At 45.3% G+C, this 27,886-nt stretch overlaps 1 protein-coding gene across 2 annotated transcripts; it reads left to right on the top strand.

Annotated features, from left to right (window-relative positions):
• The first annotated feature begins 73 nt into the window (after positions 1-73).
• Positions 74-27,886, top strand: Anxa5 (annexin A5). 2 transcript variants are annotated; one of them, XM_041659129.1, is made up of 13 exons: positions 74-315; positions 826-862; positions 11,320-11,404; positions 12,487-12,581; positions 14,745-14,858; positions 16,337-16,427; positions 18,914-18,993; positions 19,491-19,547; positions 23,481-23,574; positions 24,670-24,765; positions 26,102-26,160; positions 26,358-26,480; positions 27,389-27,886. In XM_041659129.1, exons 2-13 carry the CDS (start codon positions 854-856, stop codon positions 27,449-27,451), a joined length of 966 nt encoding a protein of 321 aa, XP_041515063.1. In that variant the 5' UTR covers positions 74-315; positions 826-853; the 3' UTR covers positions 27,452-27,886. The 2 variants fall into 2 exon arrangements, with proteins under 2 accessions (XP_041515063.1, XP_041515062.1); XM_041659128.1 differs by lacking the exon at positions 74-315 and adding an exon at positions 512-717.

Below are 27,886 nucleotides of genomic sequence, written 5' to 3' on the forward strand. Positions count from 1 at the left end.
GGGTCAGCCCCTCCCACACCAGCGAACCTGAGAGGGGCACAGGCTGCTTTTCCGGCGTCACGTTAGTCACCCTGCACCTCGCAAGACTCTTGCGAGTTCCTGGCTGGGTTTGGAACTAAAACTATTTCCAGAGGCTTTGACATAGCCACGTAGGCTATACAAAACTGCATCTGCGACAAGGCCATCAAGGCACAGACATTACGCTAAACTCTTGAAAACAATCTGGGGAAGGCCCTCACTGCTCCTCGCTCAGCGTGCGGTGGAAGATGCTGTGGGACGCGATGTGACAGTCCCCGGCTCTCCAGCCCCAATCAGGTCCGTGGGATAGAAACGAGTCCAGTACAGAGGAGGGTGGACGTGGACCAGCCGCGCCCCACGCAGGCGCGGGAGCACAGAGGACGTGGCAGAGCGTGGCCCTGCTAGGGGGCGTGGCCGGACTTGAGATTTAGGGACGTTGCCGTGGTGGGGGGCGTGGGTCCCGCAAGGGAAGGACCGTAGTTAGGGGTGCGGCTAAGTGGCTGGGACAAGGCAGAGCTTGCAGAGCTGGGGGCGGGGCCTTGGTGGGTGTGCGGCCTTAGCAGGGGCGTGGCGTGGCGGGGCAGGGTCGGGCTGGGCTGGCCAGGGCGTTTCCGTTGCACCGAGCCGCGGAGTACTGCCCTGTCCCTCGGCGTGTGCATCGGTACCCTCCTCGTCCGCAGTCTGCGCTCTACCGTCCTGGTGAGTGGCCGTGGTCCCGGGAGCAGCTCCTCCACCAAGGGCGTGGGATGGCGAGGGGCCCTTTCTGGGGAAGGAGACCTCTCTGTGACCTCTCTCTCTCCCCCGCAGCTCCGGCTCGCTCCTGACCGACAGCATCATGGCCCAGGTAAGCCGTCCGCCAGCTGTGGGGGCGATCGGGACCCTCTCCAGAAACAGCAGAGTTCGGGGAGATGAAGCTGCTTTCGGAGTCTCTTGGTCTCCGCTTTCTCCTTCCACGGTCTGCTCTGTGCCCTCTCCGTGACCTCTTGGTGTCCCCCTCTGTATCCGCTCTCCTGTTTCCTCCCTCATCCAGAACCAGCTGGTGTGTACATGTGAATCGGGACGCCCCAAATCCAGAGTTGCCAAAATTAGAACCCGAGCAGAAACAGTTCTCTTGGTCATGTGAGGCGAACGCCCTTTTGGCTTCCCTTATTTTTTTTTTTTTAATTTTTCCCGCAGTTTCCTGTGTTTGAATACTGGGTGTGCGCGGGCGGTTTCCATGGTGTTTCAAGGGCGCTTAGTCCAGCACTCCGAGCTGTTTGTTTAAAAAGAATGGACTGTTCATCAGTCCTGCTCCCGCCCCCTTCCTCTGCTAAAGGCACTGAACCAAAGTAATGAACTCGCGAAACGAGTTGTGAATTGAATTTGCCTTGGGACTCTTTCAGAAGTTGATTACCTAATAGGTGTTTGTTGTTGATACTGTTTTTTTAAATCTCTAAGTATTTGTTAAGACTGTACCAAAGAAATGCTAGTTTATATAGGAATTTGTTTTTTGTTTTGTTTTTCAAGACGGAGTTTCTCTGTGTAACCCTGGTTGTCCTGGAACTGACGCCTCCTAATCAGGCTGGCCTTGAACTCCGAGAGAGAGAGAGAGAGAGAGAGAGAGAGAGAGAGAGAGAGAGAGAGAGAGACAGAGAGACACAGAGAGAGAGAGACAGAGAGAGAGAGACAGAGAGATAGAGACAGAGAGAGAGACAGAGAGAGAGAGAGAGAAAGAGAGAGATCTGCCTGCCTCTGCCTCCCAGCTGCTGAGTTTAAAGCTGTGCGTCATCATCGCCTGGTTTGTATAGTAATTTTAAAAGTTGATCATATAAAAACTTGATCATATCATCCCTAAAATATTCCACCCTGAGGCCTGGGTGGCTACGCATCACGGGAGGTGGAGGCAGGGGGATCGGGAGTTAAAGGTCATCTTTGGTCATCAAGGGCCTTGGCTATGGGAGATTGTCTCAAAAACCTAAAGAACGAAACGTTTCCACCCCTAAACTAATTTCACACATCTTGCCAAACTGACTGACTGGCTTGTCAGAGTCCCGACAGCCTTTAGCTGACGCAAACATTGCTCCTGCACATACGCTCCTGCGCATACACACACTCTCCCATTAGTTCGGTAGTCAGGTTGCTTCAGTACAGTGGATACGATTTCTTGGCCCGTTCCAAGAGAAAACGGAGGGATTAAGACGACTTTGGAACTTTGGGAAGTTTCTCCAGTGCTGCTGTTTGTCGGTCTTCGCACTTCCCTAGTTCTCTCCTGTTTCCTCTGGGGGACTGTGGGCTTAGGTCCTCAGCATCAAGTCTTCTCGGAATTGCAGTTCTCTTCGTGTGCTGGTGTGGTGACAGACGTGGTGGTTTGCAAGCCTCTCAGAGAAGCTTCCTCTGTCCTTGCTGACTTGGCTTATTCTTCAAATCTCTCGTAAATTTCCCAGTGATGTCTCAAGTGTTTTTGTTTGGACAAGGTCCCCATGTGTAGCCCAGGCTGGAGTAGAGCTTGTGTGCACTCTAAGGGTGGGCTTCTTTTTTTCTGAGATCCCCTTGCCTCAGCCTCCCAAGTGTGGACATGACAAGTATGGGCCACCACAGCCCCCTTGAAGTTTCTCAAGCAATTCTTTTCTGTTATACCCACTCTATATCCAGGGTAGTATTGGAAACATTGTTATATGTTGAACTTTCTGCAGCTTCGTCAGGAATCTGTGGAGACCACAGAAGTAAACCATTCTGTTAAGAACATTTCAGATTAGAATAGTGTTTGATATCTTACATTTGCATTTGGTGATGATCAGAACATCCACACTGGACAGCTGCTGTCTCCCCTCTCCCTAGTGGTTTTGGGGACCAGCTCTCAAAGGGCTCACTCTGGCCCTTTACTTACTATGTAGCTGAGGATGACTTTGAACTCCTGGTTCTCCTGCCTCTCCCTCCCGAGTGCTGGGATTTCAGGTGTGCACCAGCATGCCGGGCTCTAACTGCGCTCGCTGTCTAAATCTTTTGGGCTCTGGTGTTGCTGGAGGAAAGCTGCAGCTTCTCATTAGGTTTCACTGAGTTTCTATGGAAGGACTTTTGTTGACCTAAGGAGATAGGAACCAGAGACTTACACTCCATGACATCTGGAGAGCAGTGGGATCAGATTTCTATCTTAGGGGTGTGTACTTCAGCAATTAAAAATTCATTGTTTGAACATTAGTGTCTCTTGCTTATTGAAAACTTGAAATGTAGCTTCCCTCATAGTAAGTCTTCATATTTATGACTTGAAATACATACTTATATATGATAATCTCCCTTTATTTGTGTTGGGAATGCACCGTTTATGAAAGTGGAGAAATCCAGAACCACCATGTTTAACCATGATGGTTTAGCCATGTTTAGATAGAACACGAATATGGCCATCTACCTAAGAATTGATTACAAAGAAGTGGCTGATCTCTGGTGGTACCACGGATTTCCATTCCTCCCCTTCATAACCATTCCCCTTCCCTCCCCCACTCTTTCCTCTTTGTCCCTTATATACATATTGTTCTATTTTTCAGTTACATATTTTACTTTTTGTTAGACAAATTTCTTCAACAAGTTCATGAATGTAAACGGTGCATTCTGATTTCTCTTGCCTTGCTTCTAGCTCCCTCCCAGGTCCCTCCCAGCTCTCCCAACCCCACCTCCTCTCTACAGGTTTTATTCTCCCCGCATTCTTGTCTTTTTGTCTTGTTTTGTCAACCAGTGAATTAAACCAGGGCTGTCTGTGGGGTCCAGAGTTTGTAACAGCCCATGGAGCCTGGGGGGCTCACCACGGTAATTTCCTTTTTCAGTTACATTTTACCTTAAGCCCATGAGAACAGGGACTAGAACTGAGGCAGACGATCACACTGAAAGGTGTGTAATTTGTATTAGAGTGCTTGGCAAATACACTCAGAACTGGAAGAATCCAGAGTAACACCACGTGACCCACTTCTTCATTGGTCCTATTCTTGGTCCCTTAGCGTCACTGGACTGACTGTTTGACAGAGGAGATAGTTTAGTAATGGCTTTCTTAGTCTTCCTCAAAGAACACACCGTGGCTAATTGTATCTTCTATGATGCCTAGGGAAAGTAAATGTAACATGTATTAGGCTAGATTTTATTAGGCTAGATTTTAAAAATTGGGTTTTAGAGCTTTTTTTTTCTGAAATTTTATGCTGTTGTCTTAGTTAGGGTTACTATTGCTGTGATGAAACACCATGACCAAAAACAACTTGGGGAGGAAAGGGTTTATTTCACTTTCAGGTTTGTTTGTATGTTTGTTTGTTTGTTTTTTCTGGTTTAAGTAAGGGCAGGAGCTCACACAGGGCAGGAACCTGGAGGCAGGAGCTGGTGCAGAGGCCATGGAGCACTGCTGCCTACTGGCTTGCTCGGCATGGCTTGCTCAGTCTGATTTTTTAATTGAACCCAGGACTGTCAACCCAGGGTTGGAACCACCTACAATGGGCTGGGCCCTCCCACAGTCACTAATTAAGAAAATGTGCTACAGGCTTGCCTACAGCCTCATCTTTTGGAGGGAATTTTCTCAGTTGAAGTTCCCTCCTCTGCAGTGGCACTAGCTTCTGTCAAGTTGACATAAAACTAGCCAGCACAACTGACCCCCTATCAGCTTGACACACAAACATAGCACTGCTAAGCTACAACCTTTTCTTTCTTGTTCATCCCCAAGACCACACATAAATATCATCATATATATGTATACAATATATACATTCTAAATTTTAAAAAATCTGACAGTCTTTAAAAATTTGTTCTCTTTAAAAATACTATGTCTTCCTGGCGTTGGTGGCATATGCCATTAGCTTCTGGCACTCAGGAGGGGGAGGCTGAGGCAGACGGATCTCTGTGAGTTTGAGGCCAACCTGGTCTACAGAGTACATTCCAGGACAGCCAAGGTTACACAGAGAAACCCTGTCTCGAAGTGCCCCTCAGAAAAGTCACCTCCCCCCAAAAAGCAACAACAAAAAAATGCAACTCAATCTCTTTTAAAAAGCCAAAGTCTGCAAAACTTCAAAATCTCTTTAAAAGTTCAAGGTCTCTCCATTGTGGGATCATCTAAAAATCAAAACTAAGTTAAATACTGTCTTCCTTTGAGAAGGAAGAAATTGGTGCAGGCAAAGCGAAAGGAAACTCCCGAAGCATCAGTAACTCACACTCGACGTGTCTGGGTCCACTCAGGATCTTCTGAGATCCTCCCAAGGGTGTGGTCACTTCCTCAGCGCACACAGCTTGTCTTCCACTTCTGCCTGGCTCCGCTCCACTTCTGCTGCTGTTGTCCCATGGTACCGGCTTCTCCAAAAATGATGGAGTCCCTGCTGTAGCTGAGCTGCACTTCCACCAGTAGCCTTCCCTGGGCTCTCAACAGGGCTCCAATCCCGCCGCACAGTGCCAAGTCTCAGCTGCCCTCCATGACCCCTTCATGCCTTCTAAACCAGTACCTCTTGGAGGACTCTTCTATCACCAAGTTCAGCTGCCAGCGTAAGATACAACCTTGGCCACCTCTGGACCGCAGTTTCTGTGTGCTGACCCCAAGGAAACACTTCTACACTGCTTCACCTCAGTGATGCTGGTCTCTTCTCAGTCGTAGCTGATTCATTAGCCCCAGCTGACCAGCATCCATTGTCCTTGCAAAGCAAAGATTTTACTTCAGCGGTTCTGGTCTTTTGTTAACCACAGCCAGTTCTGCTCCAGCTGACCAGACACTAGAGACTCTACTTTCTACCCAGTAGAGTCTTTACTTCCTTCTGAAACCTCACAAGCCAGGCCTCGATCATCTGCATTGCTCGCAACATCCTTGTCTTCAGAGCTCCTACTGGAAGCTTGCCAAGGTTTGTGCACTCATTGGCTTTTGTAGCCCAAATGGTCCAAAGTCTTCCACAGTCTTCCCCAAAACATCATCAGGTTGTCATGGCAATACTGTACCATCCTGGTAGTTAGGGTTACTGTTACTATAATGAAACACCATGACCAAAAGCAACTTGGGGAGGAAAGGGTTTATTTCGCTTACAGTTCCACGCAACACCACCACAGCTAGTTTTTCATTGTCTAGCTACAACCAAATTAATAGGCATTCCAATTTACTTTAAATACTTCAAAGTTCATGGGCTTGTTTTCTTTGGCTTGGAAAAAGAGTTGTCTGTATTTCATAGACAAATGAATCATTTCATAAATTTAATTCAGTTTAAGAATGTAACTTTCACATAATCAATTTTTTTAGATTTATTTATTTATTTATTATGTATACAGCCTTCCTCCATGTGCGCCTGCACACCAGAAGGGAGCACCAGATCTCATTATAGATGACTGTGAGCCACCATGTGGTTGCTGGGACTTGAACTCAGGACCTCTGGAAGAGCAGTCAGTGCTCTTAACCATTAAGCCATCTCTCCAGCCCCACACATAATCAAATTTTAAGAATTTAATTTTGAGAACTCTGAACTTAGTTTTATTAGTTTTGCTGTTCCTAAAGAGTTAATGTATTCACAGAGGCAGGAATGTCATGAAAACAGAACTGGGCTCCATAAATCTTCAGAAGAAACTCCAAGAGTATCAGTTATCTCAGTGGTATATATTTAAACTGTATAAGGGTTGGTTTGAAAATTTGGGGGTTGGTTTAGAATTGTGGGCTCATAATAATAATTTACAAAGACCCTTTCGGAGCTGGCAGGAGCCAGGTAAACAAGTACATTTTCCACGAGCTCATTACAGAGGATTCTCTAGACACTGACTTAGATCCAGGCCAGTTGTCTCTCAGCTGATCTCTGGATGCGGGACCAAGGTTGCTTGTTACCCTTGGCTTCTGCCGCCCTGGCTCAGGATGTTGCTGTTCCTGATCCCTTTGACTCTGAGATTTGGATTCTGAGAAAGTCACTTGGCTGCTTTGCAAGACGCTGCTCACTTGGTTGGCAGCAGCAAGCTCTGGTTTTATCGCTTTTCTGAGCTCCTTGGAAGACCTGCTCCTGTGCGTGACTTAGTGGTGTGCGCTCTGTGATTTTCTTCCTATAATGCCTTTAGAGTTCAACATAGAATAAGTTGTGATGTATTTCTACATCACAGATCCATTTCTGAAAGATACTTAGTTGTATAACTGTTTACTATTCTGACATCGCACAAAAGCATGAGTCGAATTACAATTAGTGCTCCTATGATCTTTGCTTTAAATATGTTTTGGATCCATCCTTTCTGTCTAGTGGTTTCCACAGTATATAAACATAAAAACCCTTAATTGGAAGGAACCTGTGCATTTGACTTCATTTCTTTGGACACTTGTTTCTGTTGTCTTTACTTCCATTTGTGTGTGGATCCTGATAGTTGCTGCGTTTCTGGGGGTTGTGGAAGAGGGGTTGCTGTGTTGAACTTGGGAGGGAACCTGTTCTGATAATCCTGGGGACTGCTCCACTACCACCAAGGAAGTAGACTAGGCAGTGACTTCCTCATCATGCCAGGCACAGCTGAGACTGGATAGGAGGGACCACCGGGGGAAGGGAGCAGCTTTGGTAAGTGAGTGAGGTGGTGGTTGATGAAGGGCTAGGTGCGGATCAGGATGGCTGGCTTGCTGAGTTTAGGTTTGGGCGGAGAAGAGAGAAGTGGATTTGTTGAATGTGAGTTCCTATTTAATATTTAGATTCTACACTAGGGAGTTCAACTGTCTTTAACTCCAGTTCCAGGGGATCAAATGTCTAATTCTGGCCTCTGGGCACCCTTACTCCTCTGGTGCACACAGACTCACACAGGTTCACAGTCATACACATAAGTTTTTTCAAAAAAACAACAAGCCGGGTGGTGGTGTCTCATGCCTTTAATCCCAGCACTCGGGAGGCAGAGGCAGGCGGATCTCTGTGAGTTCGAAGCCAGCCTGGGATACAAGAGCTAGTTCCGGGACAGTCTCCAAAAGCTACAGAAGAAACCCTGTCTCGAAAAACAAAAACAAACAAAAAACCAACAAACAACACTTTAATGGGGGCTGGAGAGCTAGATGGCTCAGGGTACTTACTTTTGTAGAGGATCCAGGCTTGCTTTCCAGTACCAACAATGCTTATAACCATCTGTTGGTAGCTCCGTTTCTTGGGGATCTGATACCCTGTTCTGGCTTCCTTAGGCACTTGTGTGGTGCATGAACATACATGCAGGTAAAACACTCATGCACATAATTTTAAAGTGTTTGACTACATTCCCTACTGAACAGCAAGGTACCCACACTCCCTAACTCCTCTCACTTCGGTTGACTTTTATATTTTTTGTCTCTGCCTAACTAAACAGCCCTAAGACTCTCTTCTATCTTAGCACAGTTTAAGTTATAGTCACTAGATTTGTACTTCTTAAATACAAGAGGAAATGAAGCTTCAAACTGTTCACTCTTCTATAAACCTGATTGTTTTCTGATTGCCTTGCAAATGAATCTTACCACTTTCCAAGTGTTGTTCACAGAATGCCCTGCTGAAGGCTTAGGTGAAACAGCAGACTCTCCCCTGCCTCAGGAACTTATGGGAGTTAAAGCTCTTGCACACATCCGCAGAGGAGGGGCCACCCTTACTGTAGGCAGCTAAGAGCACTCTGTCACTTTTGATTTTACTGATGTTTGCCAATGGAGGACGTTCCTCACTGTCAGGGAAATTTAAAAAAAATATAACATCAAGGATATACCATACCAAAGATTTTCTTTAAAACTGGTATTGGAGACAGAACTCAGGGCCTCACATATACTAGGCAAATGCTTTACCACTGAGCTATATCCCCAGCCCTCTTTTTGTTTTTATTTTGAGACATGGTCTCCGAAAGTTGCCTGGACTAGCCAGGAAGTCACTCTATTGCCCTGCGCTTTTGTTCTCCCTATCCCAGACTTCTGAGCAGCTGGGATTACAGGCGTGTCCTACAGAGCCCATCTCACAGAATTCTCAGTCATGTTTACAAACTCTGATTTTGTCATTGGAGCTTTTCTACCATTGTGCAACTAACTTAAATAGTGATCCTGTTGTTCCTGACCGTGAGAAAGAGGTCAAGGTAGTTGGATGGTTTGACCGACTGAGATGAAGCAAAAAGGAGGAAGGCATGAGAAAGGCAATGGAAGTCCTGAGAGCAGTAAACCAAGGAGGGCTTGGAGCCAGCCTTCCTCTTCTGACAGGGCCAGCACAAGGGTTGCGATCGAATGTCTGACCTGGATGCGTTCACCCACGGGTCCTGTGAGAAGCAGGGGTTGGGATCGTATGTCTGACCTGGATATTTTTACCCCGTGGTCTGTTAGAAGTCCTGATTTTTTCTTGGGTTTATTTCATTTTGCAATGCGCAATCACGTCAGGCTGACTTTTCCATCTTTTCTTAACCATTCAATTATTCAGTGATTAAGATTTTTCCCCATCAGTATCACAGGGAATATTGCTGAGCCGTTAGTTTGTTCACCCAGTTGGACCTTCCTACTTCATGGGGAGGGGAACAGAACATTCTGTCTTCCTGTCTCCCCACCTTTCTAGGCAAGAAAGCTATTGAGCTAAGGAGTGGATATTTTTTAAGATGAGAATTAAAAAGTGAATTCTAGGTTTTGAACAGGTGTTGTCTAAGTAGGTCGAGTACTTCCTCTCCTGGGGAATTGGTGATGAGAGATGAAGAGAAATGAGGGTAAACTGAGGTGGAATGAGGCACCAGATGAAGCTTATTCTGTGGACTGTGGGGATTTCTGGAGATGGGAGCCTCCTGGATGAGCCCCTCAGCATCACGTTGCACTTTGTGTGGGTAGCAAGGGGCAGGCAGCGCCCCAAGCAGGGCTCTGTCCTCATGACTCAGATGTATGACTCACGTCTGGTCTCCTAGTGCTGTCATGTGACCTTGCTAGCCCTCAATGGAGTGTAGCAAAACTGAATCACAATTTCTAGAAAGCTCTTAAGTATATGGCAGGAAGTTATGCCTTCTAGCCAATAGCTGAAATCTTTACGGGTATTTTTCTCCTTCTACCTCCCAGGAAGTTTCCCTCAGTCCTTAGGCCAGGCATATTTTGAGACCAGTGTCTTCTATCTTTTTGTTCAACCTTGCCCATGTTTATCTTTGTCTCCTTGCAGTTTCTTCATAACTTATAAAGCAGATCAGCATTTCTGCTTTTCAGACTATTTTACAAAGCTGAATTTTACAAACCATTGTTTGGAGATGTAGTTTTCCCAAAGCAATCCACCTCATCATCTTGCAGGACCCATTGCCACAGGGATACATCTGCCACACCTCCCGTCCTCTTCCTCTGGGCTGTTCCCTCCTCTCCTTTCTTCTGTGTGCTGAATAGTTTTATGTTAACTTACCGTCTCTGCTGTTAGTCTCGGAGAGTCTTGGCTGTACTCTTAGATAGTCTGTTCCTCTGTCCCCATCGCTGTCAGTCACAGTGCTGAGCAGAGCTGACTTGTTCCTTACGCCACTGCCTACAGTGTTCCTTGTTGACTGCAGGGTCAACTCTGTGCTTTTCGCATAGCTTTTGAAGACCTTTCCCGTGCTGACTTTCCTATTCAACCTGATGTTTTTTCCAGTCTGCTGTAGCACTTAACCCTTTCCCCAAATGGACAGATCATTTTCTTCTTGTGCTCTTTAAATCATGCTGATAGTTAACCCCTGCGACTGTCTATTTTTATGACATTGGCGACTTTACAGGCAGCCTTTAAGTCTCCCTTGGGCTGTCCCTGACCTCAGTTTCTTCTCTTCCCCCTTCTGTGCTTTCCCCAGCACATGCGTGACCCTGACCAGCCTCTCACCTGCTTGCTCTGCTGCTCTTGGCCACTGACGTGCCTGCCGCTTTCCTGCTTTAGACATCATGGGAGATTAGTAGGAGCATTTCATGCAGCAGTGGGAAACAGGGGGGCTTGGAAAGAGGAGTGCCCGTCATGGCAACCATCTGGCACACAAGTTCCCAAGTGTTCTCAGAAACCTCTGAGCTGTCTGAAGACTCCCAGGAGCTACCTTTCCAACCGAGTGTTTAGACTGGGGCGTCACATTTTAAAGCAGGCTCAGATTGAAGTGGGAGAGCCTTAGCAGGGAGGAAGCCTGCAGGCCTGACTGTGAAGCAGGAGGCCTTGGTTGGGCGAGCATAGTGAGGGAGATGAGGGATACTATTGTCAGCAGCTGGGTGTCTCCTCCCCTTGACTGGCCCTGTCACTTCTCCCCTAGTGCTCTCTCCCCCTTTCAGGTGGCTCACAAATCCCACCGGATGGTAAATTTACTTAGAGGTCAAACACAGCACCGGGCAAAGGGAGACTGGGCTGCGGTGTTACTAGCTTTCTGATGTTGGTCACAGCCTGAATAATACTGTCCTTCTGTCTGTCCCAGGTTCTCAGAGGCACAGTGACTGACTTCCCTGGATTTGATAGCAGGGCTGACGCAGAAACTCTTCGGAAGGCCATGAAAGGCTTGGGTAAGTTGCACCTGTTCATTCTAAAAGACCAAGAAAACAGGGTGGAAGGCGTGTACAAATTCACTCAAATAATGAAATGGTGTCTTTACCATCCTGAAGAATTCTCTAGAATTTGATATGCAAGTGACATCAGCTCTGTGTTCTGGGATCACCAGTCCAGCTTACACATAGGGAAACTAGAAGCTCAGGGGCCTTGTCCATCACATGTCCATGTCCCCTGCTTTAGGCCCCCCTGCCCACTGCCCCAGTATCTTTCTAACCAGTTGCTGACCTCTTGAGGGCTTTTGTGTGTAACTGGCTGATCTGCTCTCAGACTTCTACACCAGATTCTCATTATCCTCACCTTGAAAGATTGCCCATGGCATCCCCAAGGCCCGTTTCAAACTCATCTCCCACTGCTGTCTAATATCTGATCCAGCCAGACCTGGCTGTCTCTATACATGCAAGTCCCACGCTTTTCTATTCTGTGAGCTTTCACCTTATTCTAAGCCTATCCTTTTATGGCTGCCTTTCAGAAGTCTTCATCTGTCAAGACTCTGTTGGGTACCTCCTTCCCCCAACCTCCTCTCTACTCTTGTTAGCCAGGACACCCGGCTTTGCGTCTCATGTAGCAATTGAACCTCCCTAGGGTGTTTGCCATTCTGCTTTAGCTCACAGCTATCTGTAGCTTTTTAAATTTTCTACCCCAAATTATCTATAATTTGAAGCCAGGCACTATGGTTTTTTTCTTCTCTCATCTCCCGATACCCAACACATTATGCTTTGTGAATAGCTCTTACTTGGGTAACTGTGTAACTATGCATGAAAGGTAGGCACACCGAGATTTTAAAAGCCAGAAGTGTTTGTCCAACTGAGGATAGAAGGTTGTGTGTGTATGTGGTGTTTTCATGTGTGTGTGTGTGTGTGTGTGTGTGTGAAACATGATAGTTAAATCCTCTTAATTTTATATTTTCTTCAGTGTAAGCTGTGTCTTATATTTTTATAGAGTGCATTAAGAGCACAGTGACTGCTGAGCTAATTGGACGTTGCTTAGAAAATGGGTGTGTGGGAGGCAAGCTGTCTTTGTTTCCCATCAATTCCAGGCACTGATGAGGAGAGCATCCTGACCCTGCTGACGTCTCGAAGCAATGCTCAGCGCCAGGAAATCGCTGAGGAGTTTAAGACTCTGTTTGGCAAGGTGAGACCGCGACCCAGCCAAAGTGGGAGGGAGAGTCCGGCTGTGGCTTTTAAAAGAGTTTGAGAAGTAAAACAATCACCCCAGATCTGTCAGGAAGTTTTTCAGGACCCCTCCTCTCCACCTCCAGGATAGGAGAGTCCTTAGATGCTCATGCCCTCAGGAATGGCACGGGGCTCTCCTGTAACTTGCTCACCTCCTTCTGATGAGGTTAAGGAACGGCACTGGACTCTTCCTGTAGCTTGCTCGCCTCCTTCTGATGAGGTTAAGGAATGGCACTGGACTCTCCTGTAACTTGCTCGCCTCCTTCTGATGAGGTTAAGGAACGGCACTGGACTCTCCTGTAGCTTGCTCGCCTCCTTCTGATGAGGTTAAGCTGTCCCTGGATGATTAGAAGATCAGTAGATGACTAATATATACACGCCTTGTGCCAACAGATTGTCATACGGTGTCGTTTAGGAGATAATAAACAGCCTCTCACAGTTGTCTTTCCTTGCTTCATGCTTTTGGGGTGTAAAGGTATTAGTGGCCCATGTTGTTAACTGCCCTTGTCCTTCCTCTCTGTTTCCATCATCTATTTATTTTAGGTATATGCCTGTATTGCAATAATAGGTATATAACTGTATTGCAATAATAGCTATAAGCCTATACTGCAATAATAGGTATATGCCTGTATTGCAATAATAGGCATGTGCCTATATTGCAATAATTTTAATTTATTTGATTTCAATTCTATTTGATTAACAATTCAAAGCAAAACTTGAAATCTTACTGAATGAGAGCATATGTGAAATACCATAATGTAGTTTTGCTATTCTGACAACTTACACTTGGCATTTCCCTGTGCGGGACCAGGAAGTGTCCTTTTGTGTTTCTGGATGGACCCCAGGACCAGTGCTCTCCATGGAGCTGCAGTGTAGCCCATGGGTAGAAGGTGTCTAACCCCAGTCCTGCTGCCTGGTGTGCTGGAGAAACACTGTTCCTTTTCACTAATGATTGCACACATTCCCACACTACAGGTACCCCAGCATACGCCTCTCAGCATAACAATGTTCATTGACTATATATTAGAATGCTAATAATATATATTAGAATTTTATAGTAAGAGAAAAGATATTGCTTGGATCTTATAAGCTAAGAATATGTTTGTGAGTTTTGAGAAAATTTCTTTTGCTTTTTTTTCTTTTTCTTTCTGGTGCTGGAGGTCCAACCCAAAACCCTGTACATGTGACACAGTGCTCTGTCACTGGAATGCATTCTCGCCCTTCAGGGGAACTTTTCTAATGATATTTCTGAAAGGACACTGGAAAACCACGTGTGCTAAGAATGCATGCTTTACATGGCCCAAGTGCTTTGCCACAGAGCAACATTGCTTCTTAAACTTTTGGTTTTTGTGCACGGGCTGGGACAGGGGACTTGGGATCTTGAGGCAGAATCTTGCTCTGTAAAGCCAGGCTTAGTGTTGAAGGCCTGTAATTCTAGATAATTCAGAGGTTGAGATTTCTACCTAGAGCCAGGTGTAGTATCCCAACACTTGGGAGGCAGAGGTAGGTGAATCTCTGTGAGTTCTAGGACAGCCAGAGCTACATAACAGCGAGAGACCCTGTCTCAAAAAAAGGGGGGGGGAGAAGAGGAGGAGGAGGAAGAAGTAAAATAATGATAATGATGATGATGGTGATGATGATGGTAACAACAGTCCCACCTGGGGTGCAGAGTTATTTAAGAACAGCCTGGTCAGCTGCCTCAAAATTTATAAAGGGCTGGGAATGTAGACTGACTGTAGGGTGTTTTCCTGGCATGGGGAGAGCCTGGGTTTCATCCTAGCACCAAAATTAAAGAGTCACATATTTCCAGGCCGACTTCCTGCCACAGTCTCCCATATACTGGAGTTACAAGCATATGCTACCACACATATTAGCCTCCTCTGTCAAGGTATTCCATTTTATTTTAACACTTGAAGTTAAGGAAAACATCTTTAAACTCCTTGGTAGGTAAATACCGCTTTTGGAGGTGTGGGTCAAATGTCGAAGGTCCATTCCTTAGGGCGTTGTTTAGCACAAATAGTGTCTGAAATACTTGAAGAAGCAACGTAGAGAACTGGCTGGAGGAAGCTGTCCTTCCTGTGTGGGACGAGCGTGGTCACTGAGTTTGTGTTGTCTGAACTAGGACCTTCTGGATGACCTGAAGTCAGAACTGACTGGGAAGTTTGAGAAGCTAATTGTGGCTCTGATGAAGCCTTCGCGGCTCTATGATGCCTACGAACTGAAACATGCTCTGAAGGTAATGCACGGGGCCTTCTTTCTGTTGGTAATTAGCCTGTGTGTGGGTTTTTTTTTGTTTTTTTTTTTTTTTTTTTTTTTTGATTTTTGAGACAGGGTTTCTCTGTAGCTTTTTGGTTCCTGTCCTGGAACTAGCTCTTGTAGACCAGGCTGGCCTCGAACTCACAGAGATCCACCTGCCTCTGCTTCCCGAGTACTGGGATTATAGGCGTGCGCCACCACCGCCCGGCTAGCCTGTGTTTTATTTGACTCATTTCAGTAAAGGATGCTCAGGAGACAAAACTGTGGGAGTCAATAAGAAGTAAAGGCGCGTGTCATTTAATCTTCTTGTATAGTTAAACTCAAAAAATACTGTCTAAAATTTTAGCGTGCTGGAGTTCTATACTTCCATTTTATCTTTAGGCTTTGGAAAAGTTACAGATGAGATAGTTTAATCTTTCAAATAGAAAGGCAGAAGCTGACTGCGTTGAAACATTTGCTCAGACACTGACAGGAGCGACTTGTCCTAAGTGGGTTCTGAATCGGTAGACAAAGTAAGTAGCTCAGGAATCCCACCCGCACAGCAGAAGGACAGGAATCACCCAGACAGGAGGCTGACTTTGCTGAGTGTCTGTGCCTTTCTGCAATTACAGTTTTGGAGTAAATGCGACCTTAGGACCTTGAGAAAAGGCCTTTTAACAGAATACATCTCAAACACTGTGAACAACTCAGATTTTCCCGTAGGATAAACTTAGGTGTTTTAGTGTTTGAGTTTTTGCAAAGAAGCAGAAATAGAAACTATGTTATCTTAAACAGAAAACCTAAATTTAGCCACATTGCTGCTTATATGTTCTGACGTAGCAGGGTAGGCATGACGTCTATAAGCACAGGAAGGGAAACCAGTTAAAACTATTTTTCAGAAAATGAAAGTGAGTTCCTGCAAGAGACCCCATTGTCGGCCATCTTTCTGTTCTACTACCTGAGATGATCTATTTAAGCAATAAGGGTTGATTTTGACTCATGCCCACAAATAACTGGCCTCAAGGTTTTTGGCCTGTACTCAGGCAGGAGGCCAGTGAAGAGAAGAGACAGCTATTGTCCCATCATCTCCTTTAAAGACATCCCCTAGGGACCTAAAAGCTTTTTAAGAATTTGGTTAGCAGCCCCTAGTGCTATCTGGTGACCAAACATTTGGGCTTTTAGGAGGATACCATTAAAGATCTTAACTCTAATGGTATGTTTGGTGGACATAGAAAAATAAACTTTAGTTTTCGTTGTGCTAAATGAAAAGTAAAATAGAATTGGATAGAATTAAATTGCCACTGGAAAGAAAATTAGTGTAGAATTTGTTAACTCTGTAGTAATAGACCATGAATACAAAGAAATCCATGTTTTTTGGGTATTTCTGTAATTATGTAATTTGGATAACATCCAGAGAAATAGCTTTTCATTTTTATCTCATTGACATGTTTTTGCCATTAAAAACAAATCTTCCAACAGGGAGCTGGGACCAGTGAAAAAGTATTGACAGAGATTATTGCTTCAAGGACACCTGAAGAGCTACGGGCCATCAAACAGGTTTATGAGGAAGGTAAGCAGCTGGAGGTCACCGCCTTCCTGTCCTCATGTGGCTGTGGCCCCTTGTAGTTCTCATTGTCCGCTGAATGAACTGTGAGTCAGTCAGGCTGTTCTTCTTCAGTAAAAACAGACGGCAGGAACAAACTTGACAACACCTTAAGGGAGATGCAGTTTGTTTTTGCCTGAGACTTGCAGATACTATAGAAATAGACTGGCCTTTTCTTCTATGTTAAGTTTCTTGAAACAAATTCAACTTTATGCTAGATGTTAAGAGCTATGTAGAAGACATTTTGTGGAGCGGGAAGAAAGACTGAAACCCTTTTCTAGACTGGAGTTGATAAGACATTGATAAAATTACTTTTCATCTGCTGGGAGTGCTTGGCTAAAGCGTCTTGTATTTTTGGATGTTATTTTTCGTGTAACCCATTTTTTTCATCTGTGAAAACAAAGTCTGTATTTTAGTCTAGTTCGTATGTCAATGCTAGGTATGTACTCAAGTCCATGAAATGAAAATGAAGAGACTCTGATCTTGTCCGGTTTTTATGTCGTTGGACTCAGCCTGGGATGTTGGCCAGTGGTCATGGCTCTCTGTGGGCAAAGCTTATAGAATTTAGATGTGATGTTGTTAACCCACCAGGTAAGAACAGTGTGAAATCTACAGCTACTGAACCATACCCGAGCTGGAAGGTATTATGAAACTTAAGTGAAGTGAGCTGGGTGCAGAATGACAAACACTTCATGATGACTTCACTTGGGTAGGCTCCAACCAAGTGATAAAACAGGCAAAGCTGTAGAGTAGAAAGTAGCATGGTATTTGCCAAGGCTGGACAGGAGAGACGGTGAAGAGAGATGGTGGGAGATGGTGCTCACCGGACAGTGAGGTGGGGGGACAAGTTCTGGGGATGCGGTTGGAGCATGGAGACTATTCATATCACCGTATCGTACAACTGAAATTTGCTAAGGAACTAGAACATGAGTGTTTCATCATTCACAGAAACCTACATGGGGGTACCAGTAACCATTTCACAGTGTGTCAAGCACGATGTATACCTTAAATACACACACTTATTTATTTATTATTTATTTCTTGTCAGTCAGCAAACTGGGGAGGAAAGGCTAAGATGGGTCTCCAGTACTAAAGGTAACTTTGATCATCAGTTAACATGGACCCTGTGCTGAGGAGCACAGACTGGGGGATCTAACGGAGCCTGACCGCAGGGAGGAGGGCGCATGTGTGTGTGTTATGGGCTGGTAGGGAGTGTAGAGAATCTGCATGCCTGGAAGATGAACACGGCTGTGAGTCAGCTGTATAAGGGCTGATGGAATGTTGAAGGAACAGTTGAAGGAGGGAAGGGGGTTTGAGGCTAGATGTATATTGGAGATATATATATATATATATATATATATATATATATATATATATATATATATTGGATCGATAGCTCTGTAGGAAGGCAGTGAGGAAGTTGTATAGTAATTATGGCGCCACTGAGGTTGCAGGGAGGTGGCGGCCCAGAGTACAAATCAGAGCAGCAAATGTAGGGGAGGATTTGGTAACTAATTACGGGTACTGGAGTAGAGGAAGGAATCAGATGCTTACAGGCTTTGTATCTGGGTAGCTGGTTCTCACACATAGAATAGAAGGGTCGGGCTTTTAAAATATTCTGTTTTCAAGTGCTGATTAAATATTTTGATGCCTTATAGCAAGGCCATTTTATAATAGCTGCTAGAGAGTTAGCTAAAGGCTCTACGACTCAGAAGGGCTCAGTTCTTCCTTCCTGTGACCTCAAGTTGAGGATTTGGACCTGAGGGGGGGGGGTCATACTTTAAAATGTCATTGCTGTCTGTCAGAAGTAACTTAATCGTTGCAAAGGGAAATATCTTATTAGTGGGAGATATGACCATGCAAAGACAAGAATTCTGAGGATGGAAGACATCTAGCAAAAAAAAAAATCACATAAAACATTCGAAGAAGGGCTGGAGAGATGATGGCTCAGAGGTTAAGAGCACTGCCTGTTCTTCCAGAGGTCCTGAGTTCATTTCCCAGTGACCACATGGTGGCTCACAACCATCTGTAATGGGGTTTGGTGCCCTCTTCTGGCCTGCAGGCATACACACAGCCAGAATATTGTATACATAATAAATAAATATAAAAAAAATCGAAGAAGCAGAACTTCAGTTCACGATTACCATGGTTTTAAGCTTCGCACTGTCCTTCTGTCTGTTCACTTACTAACATTGGGGGAGAGCATTTCTAAGTGGCTGTCATAATTTAGGCTTGAGGAATGCTTTTGGGGGATGTCAATAGAGCCCATTTTCATCCAGCCGCTCACTTATTGAATTTGCCATGCGTGTTTAGAGCATTCATTGATGGCAGAGAGCAAGTTTTTGTTAATCAAATATACGTGTCTTCCTGTATGTCTTGTTCATTTGGTAAATGGTCCAGGGTTTTTCTAGCTAAGAGATGCTATGACCAAGTGTGAAATCATTGCTTTGCAGAATACGGTTCCAGCCTGGAAGATGATGTGGTTGGGGACACCTCAGGGTACTACCAGAGGATGTTGGTGGTCCTCCTTCAGGTACTAGTAGAGACTTAACAGAGTTGACTAAGGGGCGGGTTGGAATGACATCCCGTATTAAGTTAAGGCCACTTAAAAATCTTTCAACAATTCCTGAATTGTGCAGATTCCCACTTTGATGCTCACCTGCTGCCTGTACCTGTTTGCGCTGTAGAATATCTGATTCAGACTGGAAAGAGCCAACTCATTCATTCGTTTTGGGCAGCTGTATGCAGCCTGTTCACTCATAGATTTTAGAATCAGCAAGGTTGTGCTGGTTTGGGACACTGCTGTGTGGCAGTGCAGCATGCTGTATGGGTGATATGATCTCAGCACTGTAGGGTTGATATGATCTCAGCACTGTAAGGTGATATGATCTTAGCACCGTAGGGTTGATATGATCTTAGCCCAAGCATAGTTTTCCAGGGAGAGAACGTGCCTTGGCACAGGTATCAGGTGCATCTTTCCATCAGAATGAAGATGCTCTGTAGTCCAGTGTGTGATGTCCTTTCTTACAGGCAAATAGAGACCCCGATACTGCGATTGATGATGCTCAAGTTGAACTGGATGCTCAGGTAAGTAAGGTGTATTATATGACAACTTTGTTATGACTTAGAAATAAGAAGAATTTATAATAATGAAAAACCACAACGTGTATTTTAAGAACCTTAACAAATATATTTAGCAGCTACCTACAAAACATATGACTCAAAAAGGTACATTTTTCTTACTCTGATGTGGCCAACAAAATAATTGTATCCAAAGCTGAAATAAAATTATATTGCAAATTACAGCTAGACATGTTCTTTATCATCATTCACAAAATAGAGAATTTTATTTAAAAAAATCCCCATGTTACTGTTCCATTGCTATGATGGGAGAGGTTTTTTAAGTAGGATAAAATAAGGAAGAACAAATAAGTTGTTTATGGTACAATTGACATTTTATTATAAAAGAATTGACGTGTTAGTTTATTTCAGCATTTAGAAATTCTGTTTCCCTTGACACATTGTAAACAGAATGACTGTTCTTTTGCCAACTACTTTTTTTTTATCAACCCCCAAATGAAAAATTTCACTTCAGGGACTTCTGAATACCAATGCAGTCTCAGTGTGAATTATAAGACACTCCCATGTAAGGAAGAAGGGTTAGGAAATGTGAAACATGAGCGCTGAAACCTGGCGATTGGTCCTAGAGTGCTTGTGTTCCTAGACTCTCCCGCTGTAGCACTGTCTCTGGTCTGCTTCAGTTATGGTGCCATTGAAAAGGGGAGATCTGGTTGACCACTCCATGCAGTTGCCAGCAATATGTCATCTGGCTTTGCTAAAGAGGGAAAGGTTATATTTTGAGTGGTTGATTTCTTAACAGCTCCGATTGTTGTGATCCCGCCCTCACCAGAGAAGAAAGGAAGTGTTTGCTGAGGGTGTACTGTCCAGTATTTCACTGGAGAAGAAAGGACGCATTTGCTGAGGGCGTACTGTCCAGTATTTCACTCATGCCCGTCCTGCCTGGGAAATACCAGCTGTACCGTGTTCCTATCTAAGCCCTGCAAACTTAGGGGTTCATCGTCCTCAGGATAAAGTCCAGGCCTATGAATGTTTTTCCTTAAACCTAGTAATCCTTGTCTTCAGCCTCCCAACCCATCTTGAGTTCTCTTTCCTTCTCCTGTTTTTACCCCATCTTTTCAAAGGTCAGTCCCCCTTTAGATGCTTCCAGTGTGGCCCTTCCTGACCTTGAAGGCATGAGTTAGGTGGCCCTCATGAAGAACTAAAGCACCCCAGCTTCCTGTCCCTGTCTTCCTACCTCAGCCTGCCTATCAAGGGCCCTGTGTCAGTTCCATGCCAGCCTCGGCTCCTCCAATAGCTCTGGCATTCAGTCAGTCACTGATGTGTAAGGGTCACACTCCGTCCAGGAGGCCTTTCCCAACTGTGATCAAGGAAACAAGCCCAGGTCCTCAGAATAACATTGGAGCTCCAATTTCCAGCCCGACTCTGTGACCCCAGCACCCTCTCTCTTCCCCCAAACAAGCCTCATGGTCAATGTCAGCTCCCTGTTCTGGTTTCTTATCTTATGAAGCATTTATTAACTGTATGTTGAAAGCTCAGATCCAACTTCTCGTAGAGGAAAGGCAAGAACAGACATCGATCGAGTTAACGATCCCCCAGCTAGGAGCTTCACCCCGTTTCAGATGACCACATGGCCTTCCAGGCATGGGTTTCTTTAGGCTTTTGTGAGAGACAGTGTCGTTCTCACATTCCTGCTCTCAGGACTCGGCGCTCTGGAGGTTTTTCAGTGGCTATGGCTTGGGAGGCCAACTCTAGGTAGTCTCAGATGACAGAGGGGAGACCCACATTAGGGCCCCATGGACAGACTTCCCAGCAGATGTAATCTGATGGAATCGGCACTGTGTTGTGTGAGGCCTAGGGGAAACACTCTCCTTGATCCTTCTCATTGATTTTTTTCCTCTCACCATATGTTGCATGGAACTGTCTCTCCTGTTCATGGGCCTCTGGTCACTGGAGATCTTGGGCTTCAGTTCTGGCCCTTCAGGTCAGAATGGGGCCATGGTTCTCACAGACTCCTACGCACCAATGTCCTTGTCTGGGAACTGTGTTGATTACCCAGCCCGTGGACACATCACTTACCTGTCATGCAGCAGATGTGACCATTTAGGATACTGAAAGTGAGAATTTGCACGTGTGAATACTGCCGCATGGGGCGGACTTTAATATCCTCGACAGAACCCAGGCTTTCCTTCCTTCACCGTGGCCAAGACCAGCAGAGAGCAAGCCACACTGGCCACGTCCTCTTGACTGTTCGCACCAGTGACCCAGCCTTGTGCAGTCTGCTTCTCTCAGGTCTGGGGAGCCACACACCCCCTCTACCTGTTAGCAAAGGCAGCGAGACTGGCTTCAGAGGTGGGACCTGTGATGTCTCAGTGGGGCGGAAGTGGAGACAGAGGGCTTTGGAGGTTTTCTCTACTGACACTTGGCACTGAGGCAGGTCTGTTATCTTGGGAATCTGAAAGGCCACAGTGAGTCATTCACCTGGGAACTGAACTCACGGGCAAAATTTCACTTTTTTTATTACTTTAAACATGTTAAATTAATTTCACCTTTTGAAAAATGTTTTCTATAATTTATTTATTTTATGTGCATTGGGGTTTTGCCAGTGTGTCTGTCTGTGTGAGGATGTCAGATCCCCAGGAACTGGAGTTACAGACAGTTGTGAACTGCCATGTGGTTGCTGGGAATTGAACCCGGGTCCTTTGGAAGAGCAGCCAGTCCTCTTAATTGCTGAGCCGTCTCTACAGCCCTCAGTCTCGCCTTTTTTAATTGTGTTAAACTGATTTAATATTTTAAGAATGTTAAAACTGATGTCTGTCATCTTTCTTGCCCAGTTCTTGCTCTGGACAGAGGATTGGACTCTTAGAGAAAGGAGAGAGGAGGAAAAGGGAATTGTGTTTATTGAGCACAAGGATGTCTGGAAGGGTCTTATCTTTTAATTCTCTGTTGGTAAAATAAAAAATAGCTCTAGATCACTATAATCACATGCTTGTACCACCAAGATCAAGAGGCAAGTTACTGTCCTGTCTTGTCTTTATTTGGAGCGTCCTTGCAGAAGAAGGCCATCTCCAAGCAAATTAAATTCCTTTGGTTTAACAAGGTTAAGTCTGTTAAAACAGTAACTAAAAACCAGGCAGTGGTGACACAAGCCTTTAATCCCAGCACTTGGGAGGCAGAGGCAGGCGGATCTCTGTGAGTTCAAGGACAGCTTGGTCTACAAGAGCTAGTTCCAGGACAGGCTTAAAAGCTAAAGAAACGCTGTCTGAAAAACCAAACAAAAAACACAAAACAAAAACACAACCCAGTAACTAAAAAGGTATGACCTTGTAAAGGTTGGTACACCACAGGTGACCTTAGATTTTATAACGTTCATGATAAGTTTTGTAATTTATTAAATCTAGGTTAAATTTATTTAACTTGTGCATGAACTTTGTGAGTATTTCTATTTTTTATGTCAAAAGTAAATATGGGTACTCGGGTGGTTTCAAAAGTGCCCTATAGATCCCAGCCACTGTGCTCTCCTGCAACGTTAAGCGTTTCACCATGAACCGTGTGGCTGTGTACCGAGGTGTTCTATAGCTAACTCTGCTTACATCACTGATGTAAACAAGAATTATAGAGTTTGCTTTTTGTCACGTGCTATAGACATGACAGCAACTATAGGATGAGCAAAACAAAGCCCAGAAACTCTTCATTGAGTTACTTTCCTGTCTGTAAACCAGTGTTCAACAGCGAGATGGCAGGAACTCTCGCAGACCACGGCATCTCCTGGAAGATGGGATATTCCTGCCAACATTTTGGAATGAGCTTCTGTGTCATTTCTGTGCTTTGTATGTGACCTGTTAACTTGGTACACAGGCAGGCAGATTCACTGTTCAGGAAGGTACAGAGTACTTGGGAAACAAGAAAAGTGACTGACTCACGCAGGGTGGTTCATTACAGGCGCTGTTCCAGGCTGGGGAGCTGAAGTGGGGGACAGATGAAGAAAAGTTTATCACCATCTTTGGCACACGCAGTGTGTCTCATTTGAGAAGAGGTAAGTAAAAAATAAAAACAAAAACAAAAAACCAACTGCTTGAGACCAGTGCTTTGGGAAATCTGGAAAGAACATGGGCAAATCTGGACAGATACCTGCCCCTGAAGAATCAGTTTCCACAGTTTGATCAGGAGAAATCGCAGAGTTCTTGACACTGCTACTGCTGCTTTTACAAAGCTAGGTGTCTCAGCAGTCCCTTCACCCTCAGAGGTCCAGTCTTTAGGCTGGAGTCTTGTCAGGCGCCAAGGAGGGTCACATTCTAAGAACTTGCTGCACATTGGTCCCTAAGATTCATAGGCATCCATTCAGTGCAGCTGTCAGTGCCAGCTGAGAATTAGTTTGGTGGCAAGTGACAAAAAGCCCTCATCATGGCTTTATTTCTGTGGGGGTGACGTGGTGATTTGTAGGACCTGTATCCTTTTGTTTTCCTGCCACACTGTCCTAGCGTGTCCCTTCTTAGGCTCATTACCTCATCATCACAAGTTGGCTGCTGTGGCTCCAAACCTCGTTTTCACAACAGGAAGAGGAGAAAAGGTTAAATCAGTTCTACTTGTTGACCACCTTTTAGAAGGAAGGAGAATCTCTCCCAGCAGATTTGCCTGTTGCTCTCACTGATTAAAACCAGCAAGAGGCCAGGAAATGAGCATCTGTGAAACGATGTTTAGAAGCCAAGCTTGGTGCCTTATGCCTAAGTATAACCTCCATGCTTAAGCCTGCCCAGCTCAGGCAAGCCACTGTCACATATTGGCCTTATTTCGACATTCATCCTGGCTAACAGGCTCTGTCTGTTAACTCGAGACAAAAACTAAAAGGGTGCAACTCTGTGACATTGTAAAGATCGGGCAGATCTCAAGTGAGCCTTTGGAGAGCAGAGACAGGAGGGTCAAAGTTGAGGCCAGCCTGTGTGACACTGCAAATTCTTCTCACGACAAACAAACGTTAAGCTCAATTTTGCAAACTTCTAATTAATGACATGCATTACAACATAAGTAAACTGTTGCTTAGGGCTTGGCACAGCGTGGCCCTCACAGCATGGAAGGTGGTGTGGGGTTTCTTCATCGATTGCGAAGGCATGTTCTTTTTTTACTTTTCTAGTGTTTGACAAGTACATGACAATCTCAGGATTTCAGATTGAGGAAACCATCGATCGAGAGACTTCAGGGAACTTGGAGCAGTTGCTCCTGGCTGTGGGTAGGTGAATTCACAATGTGTGTAATATTTCCTGTTAGACCATTTGATTCCATCCAGTTGAGACTAAATCTGAAGATAATCATGTTTCTTCATGGAAAATAAGGGAATGACATGGTGTCGGATGAACTGAACTCCTGAGTTTCCCTTTGGGAAGTCTAGGCTGAGGTTGTGGATACAGGTTATCTGGTTATTTGCCCAGTTGTTTGTAGGTACTAAGGACATTAGTAGGACTCATTTTAGAGCCACATTAAAAACAGTTCAGCCAGGTGTGGTGGCTCACACCTTTAATCTCAGCATTGGGGGCAGAGGCAGGAGGATCTCTGTGAGTTCAAGGCCAGCCTGTCTACAGAATGAGTTCAGGGACAGCCAGGACTGCAACACAGAGAAACCCTGTCTCAGAAAAAACAATAGATAGAAAACAGTACTGTGGGCCTTTGATGCTGGAGATGTTACCACAGAGCTGCGAGTATGGCTGGCCTGTGATTCCTGTGTGCTTTCAGACTACTTTGAATACTGTCCTCACAGCTTTGCATACACTGCGAAATAATCTGGCTAGGAAAAACACAAATGTGTACCTTCGATGTGATGGCCTGGTGGTTGTTTTCAGGTCAAATCGCTTTCATTAAGTGCTGAGAATTACTGGGGGAGTGAGTCTGTAGTTGACTGTGGGTTTTTATCCATTCCCCAAATCGTGAGGGTTCAAGGTCCTGGTTTCACATGGTCTGAAGGCGGCCGGTCTGTCATTTGTCTGTCTGTCCTGAGCATTCGACATGGAGCTCATTCTGGCTTTTTGTTTTGTGGAAATTAAGCAAAACTTATGCAAATAGTCCACTCTAAAAAGTCTCCTTTTACATGAACACACCGCCAGTGAGCTGGACACTTGGCTCTTTGATGATGAAGACACACATGGAAGTCACAGTTAGTTTGGAGGCTTAGGAGAGCACACAAGTGCTTCCAGAGGTTATAGTAGTCTTGTGCCATTTGATTGAACATCTGGAACAGAAACTTCAATTACTTACATAACACATCAGCGACAAAGGCTGTGGCATGTTAACTACCCAACGAAGACCGCAGAGAACAAAGGGGCCCAGAAAAGACTTGAGCCTCTGGTCCAGTGCCTTTCTGTGCCCACATAGACCTCTGTGGAGAACCAAACCAGTGCCTAAAGTATTTGGTGAGGGAAGCCTCGCAGCGTGCCCATGAGCCCCTCTGCAGCACATCTCACTTCAGACTTAGAAACAGGACTGAGAGCACATGATTCAGTGTTCGCACTGCGATTACGTCAATCTCCTCATGTCAGAATAGCCTCTGACAGCCGTATTGTGTGTTATCCTAGTGAAGTCTATTCGGAGCATACCAGCCTACCTTGCAGAGACCCTCTACTATGCGATGAAGGTGAGTGGACACCGTGAACCGTCTGTCTAACGAATGTGCCCTTCTCTGTCTGATTACGCTTTAGACAACAACCTGGGAATTCACATCTTCAAACGGGTTGCCTCTCCCTACTAAACTGCTAAACTGAAGTGACTCAGACCAGGGGCGTTTGATGCTGTCTGTGAAGACTCAATGCCTGTGTTCTTTCTCCTCTAAAGGGTGCTGGGACGGATGATCACACCCTCATCAGAATCGTGGTGTCGAGGAGCGAGATTGATCTGTTTAACATCAGGAAGGAGTTTAGGAAGAACTTCGCCACTTCTCTGTATTCTATGATCAAGGTAGAGCTTCGTCTCACATTAGAGACTCAGAGCCAGACCGTAGGCGGCATGCAGGAAACGGGTGAAAGAACCCTCCAGTTCCTGTGTTTATAGGGTTAGAGCTAGGGGTTCTGAGGAGGACAAGGAAAGAGTTGGATGTCAGGCCTGACCATGGTCCATGGCTAGAACATGTCCTTCTGTGTTCATCGGCATCCACTGTCGCTGTCAACACTTCTCTCTCCTCGCTTTTCCTCTGCTGTCAGGTCATATCTGCACCAAGGGACCAAGGCAACACAGCCATCACTGTGAAAGGGAAGCAAGTCTGACCTTGGAGTTTGGCCACGGGTCTTTTGACAGGCTTTCCTGTGGGGACATTAAAGTTCCTGTGGCCTGTGTGTAGAGCAGGGTCTCAGTTTAGCAAAGCTTTGTCCTTAATGTCTGTGGTGTGTGTATGTGCACGCGCTTGGACTGAAGGGCTCTAGAGAGTCGGCACACGAAAGACACTAGTACTGCACACACACTTGGGGCTGAGGCAGCTTGAGGGAAGCATGTTGTGTGCTTGGGGCTGAGGCAAAGCCCTAGCACCCAGGTGGGCCTGTACCTTCGCCTTTGTTAGCCTGAGAGAAACTGGGAGTCTGTTTGGAAAGTGTGATGATCTTAACATACTTGGGAAAGTTTCCTTGCTCTCTCTTTTTAGATGGAAGAACATACTTCACTGTAATTAAGACAACAGCTCTTGAGGGGTCAAATTAGAAAGTTAAACCAAGCAATGTTGCTAGGAAATTCCCTGCATAGCATTCCTATTGCAGGAGTCATGAGGAAAAGTCCCCAGTTGGGAGAAGTCATAGCAACACAATCTGTGCCCAGATAGCTCCTGATCTCTTATTTCCTGTGGCGTTTGTGAGTCATCAAGCTGTGTCTGGTTCCAGGGCGACACATCTGGAGACTATAAGAAAACATTGCTGCTGCTCTGTGGAGGAGAGGATGACTGAGAGAGCCCAGAGCGCATGGTGCCGCCTCCGCCATCAGCTTCCCTCAGCAACTGCAGCCATGCTCACCTTCCTGTGCCTGACAAGCTGCCTTACTTGTGCTAGTATGCTAATCACCAGATGTGTCACAGATGACAATGGTGGCACGACCTCCTGATCTCCCTGTTGACATTAGTGCTGGCCTTAACTCCTGTGTGTGTCTAAGTCTGAGTTATTAATATTGTCTGTAGTGAGGGCAGATTGCTTTTTATAATCTTTTTAAAGCTTCTTTTATATTAAGTTAATAACTGTATTACCTTGATCGGAACCTTAGCCGTGAAATTGTGAACTCCTAGAAATGCTGCCAATCAGGCTCAGTGCTTTATCAGACCTACAACATTATGAAGGTCATATCAGGAAGTTTAATGACAAATAAACAAACATTCCCTTCCCTCGGAA

The sequence above is a fragment of the Microtus oregoni genome, unplaced genomic scaffold, assembly GCF_018167655.1.
Source record: "Microtus oregoni isolate MIOR12 unplaced genomic scaffold, Mior012 000010F_ref0000083, whole genome shotgun sequence".
NCBI lineage: Eukaryota > Metazoa > Chordata > Mammalia > Rodentia > Cricetidae > Microtus > Microtus oregoni.